We start from the raw sequence: 1,501 nt of genomic DNA, 5'->3' as shown, positions 1-1,501 counted from the left end.
CAGCAGGAAGGTGACCACGATGTCGTGGTAGCCCTGGTAGTAGTGTAGCTGGGGGTTGCGCTTGAGGACGTGGAGGATGATGTCAACGAGCTCCTCCTGCAAACCTTCTCTCTGCTCATCCGGCATCCCTGTGGGGACAGCACAGGCGGCGGTGGGATGGGCTGTGTCACCTCCCAACGCCTGGGTACACAAGGAGAGAACCTGGGCGTTTACCCCCTGATCCCAAGGGAGCTGCTGCAAGGGGAGGGGGCAAAACTAGCAGAAAAAATAATCCCTAATCCTAATCCTGCCTCCAAAGCTCTGACAGCCTGGAGGAAGCGGGTCAGTAGTTTGGTTGTTTAATCTTGAGAGCTGCGAGGAGCCACCGCGGGGGCTGGGACCAGGAGGGGACAGCACTGCACCGCCAGCACCGCCACATCTGAATCCCTTTTCATTTCCTGGGGGTTCCAGAAACAATGAAGCAGGACCCGTTTCCACAGCGCTGTGCCAGCAGCCGCAGCGTGAGGCCTCCCCCGCCACAGCTCCTGTGGAACGGGATGGCAGTGGAGAAAGGCGGCTCCTGCCCCACACAGCCGCGGCTTCCGGCTGTCCTTGTCAACAGACGAAACGCCCAAAGGCCAAGCAGGAAGCTGGGAGCGCAGTGACAACGTTCTCCTTTTCCTCTGCTTCACTAATGCATCTATAAATAGGCAGGAGCTGCCATTCAAGGGCAAAACATATCTGCACGAGCAGAGCCTTCAGGAACCGGGCTTGGACACACTCAGAGGAGGATCAGAGGGAAGCGACTGTTGATGCCAAGTAAAAGCAGCTGAAGGGGGAAGCGGATTCCAGCCCGAAATCGCGACTGCTCTGCAGTGAGATAAGTGCCGGGTTACACGTTTTATAAATAGCACAACAAAGCACCAGCCACCCATGGGAACGGGGCAGCTGCAGAATCTTCTGCTCCCAACGGTTCAGAGATCTCTGGAACTTGGTGTGTGAAGCCTGTTTTGAGACTGTTTAACACCAGAAACTGTTCTGACCCCTAACAAACCTGCCCTGGTGAAAAATAAACAGAAGCAAATGGGGCATTTCTCAATCTGTCCTGATCTACCCGCGATCTATCCTGATCCCACCCCGTTCACAGCGGATAAGGGACACGCGGATAAGGGCCTGGGCTGCACTGCAGCCGCGACACGGCCCCGTCCTGCTGGCAGAGGGGCTCAACAGGGCAGGGAGAAGCACAAGGCTGGCAGGACTCAAACTCCAGCTGCAGCCCAGGAGGCTGAGGAATCTGAGAGCTGCATTAATGTAAGCGCACACGGAAAAGGCTTCCTGTGAGTCAGGCTCTCGGAGCAACGGAATGTCACCAGCTGTGATACCCCCACCCCCAGAGTGAAGACAGGCCCAGGAGGAGCCCCACGGCATGACCTTCCCTCTCACCTGGTGGGAACCGGCGCAGGGAACGCCGCACGTCCAGTAACACTTGCTGGTAATCCTTGTTGTCCTCTCGCAGCTCCTT

At 57.2% G+C, this 1,501-nt stretch overlaps 1 protein-coding gene across 1 annotated transcript in view; it reads right to left on the bottom strand.

Moving 5' to 3' along the window:
- The window catches only part of TBC1D20 (TBC1 domain family, member 20), a gene marked incomplete at both ends in the record, with an annotated part of 5,787 nt that overhangs the window by 2,442 nt on the left and 1,844 nt on the right, over positions 1-1,501 (bottom strand). Inside the window, 2 exons of the mRNA XM_010142531.1 lie at positions 2-128; positions 1,423-1,498. Coding sequence (XP_010140833.1) covers positions 2-128; positions 1,423-1,498 — 203 coding nt within the window. The remainder of the gene's footprint in view (position 1; positions 129-1,422; positions 1,499-1,501) is intronic.

This window comes from Buceros rhinoceros, unplaced genomic scaffold, assembly GCF_000710305.1.
Source record: "Buceros rhinoceros silvestris isolate BGI_N320 unplaced genomic scaffold, ASM71030v1 scaffold22770, whole genome shotgun sequence".
Lineage (NCBI taxonomy): Eukaryota > Metazoa > Chordata > Aves > Bucerotiformes > Bucerotidae > Buceros > Buceros rhinoceros.
Note: the sequence above shows the minus strand (reverse complement) of the source record. Positions and strands in the feature narration are given on the sequence as shown.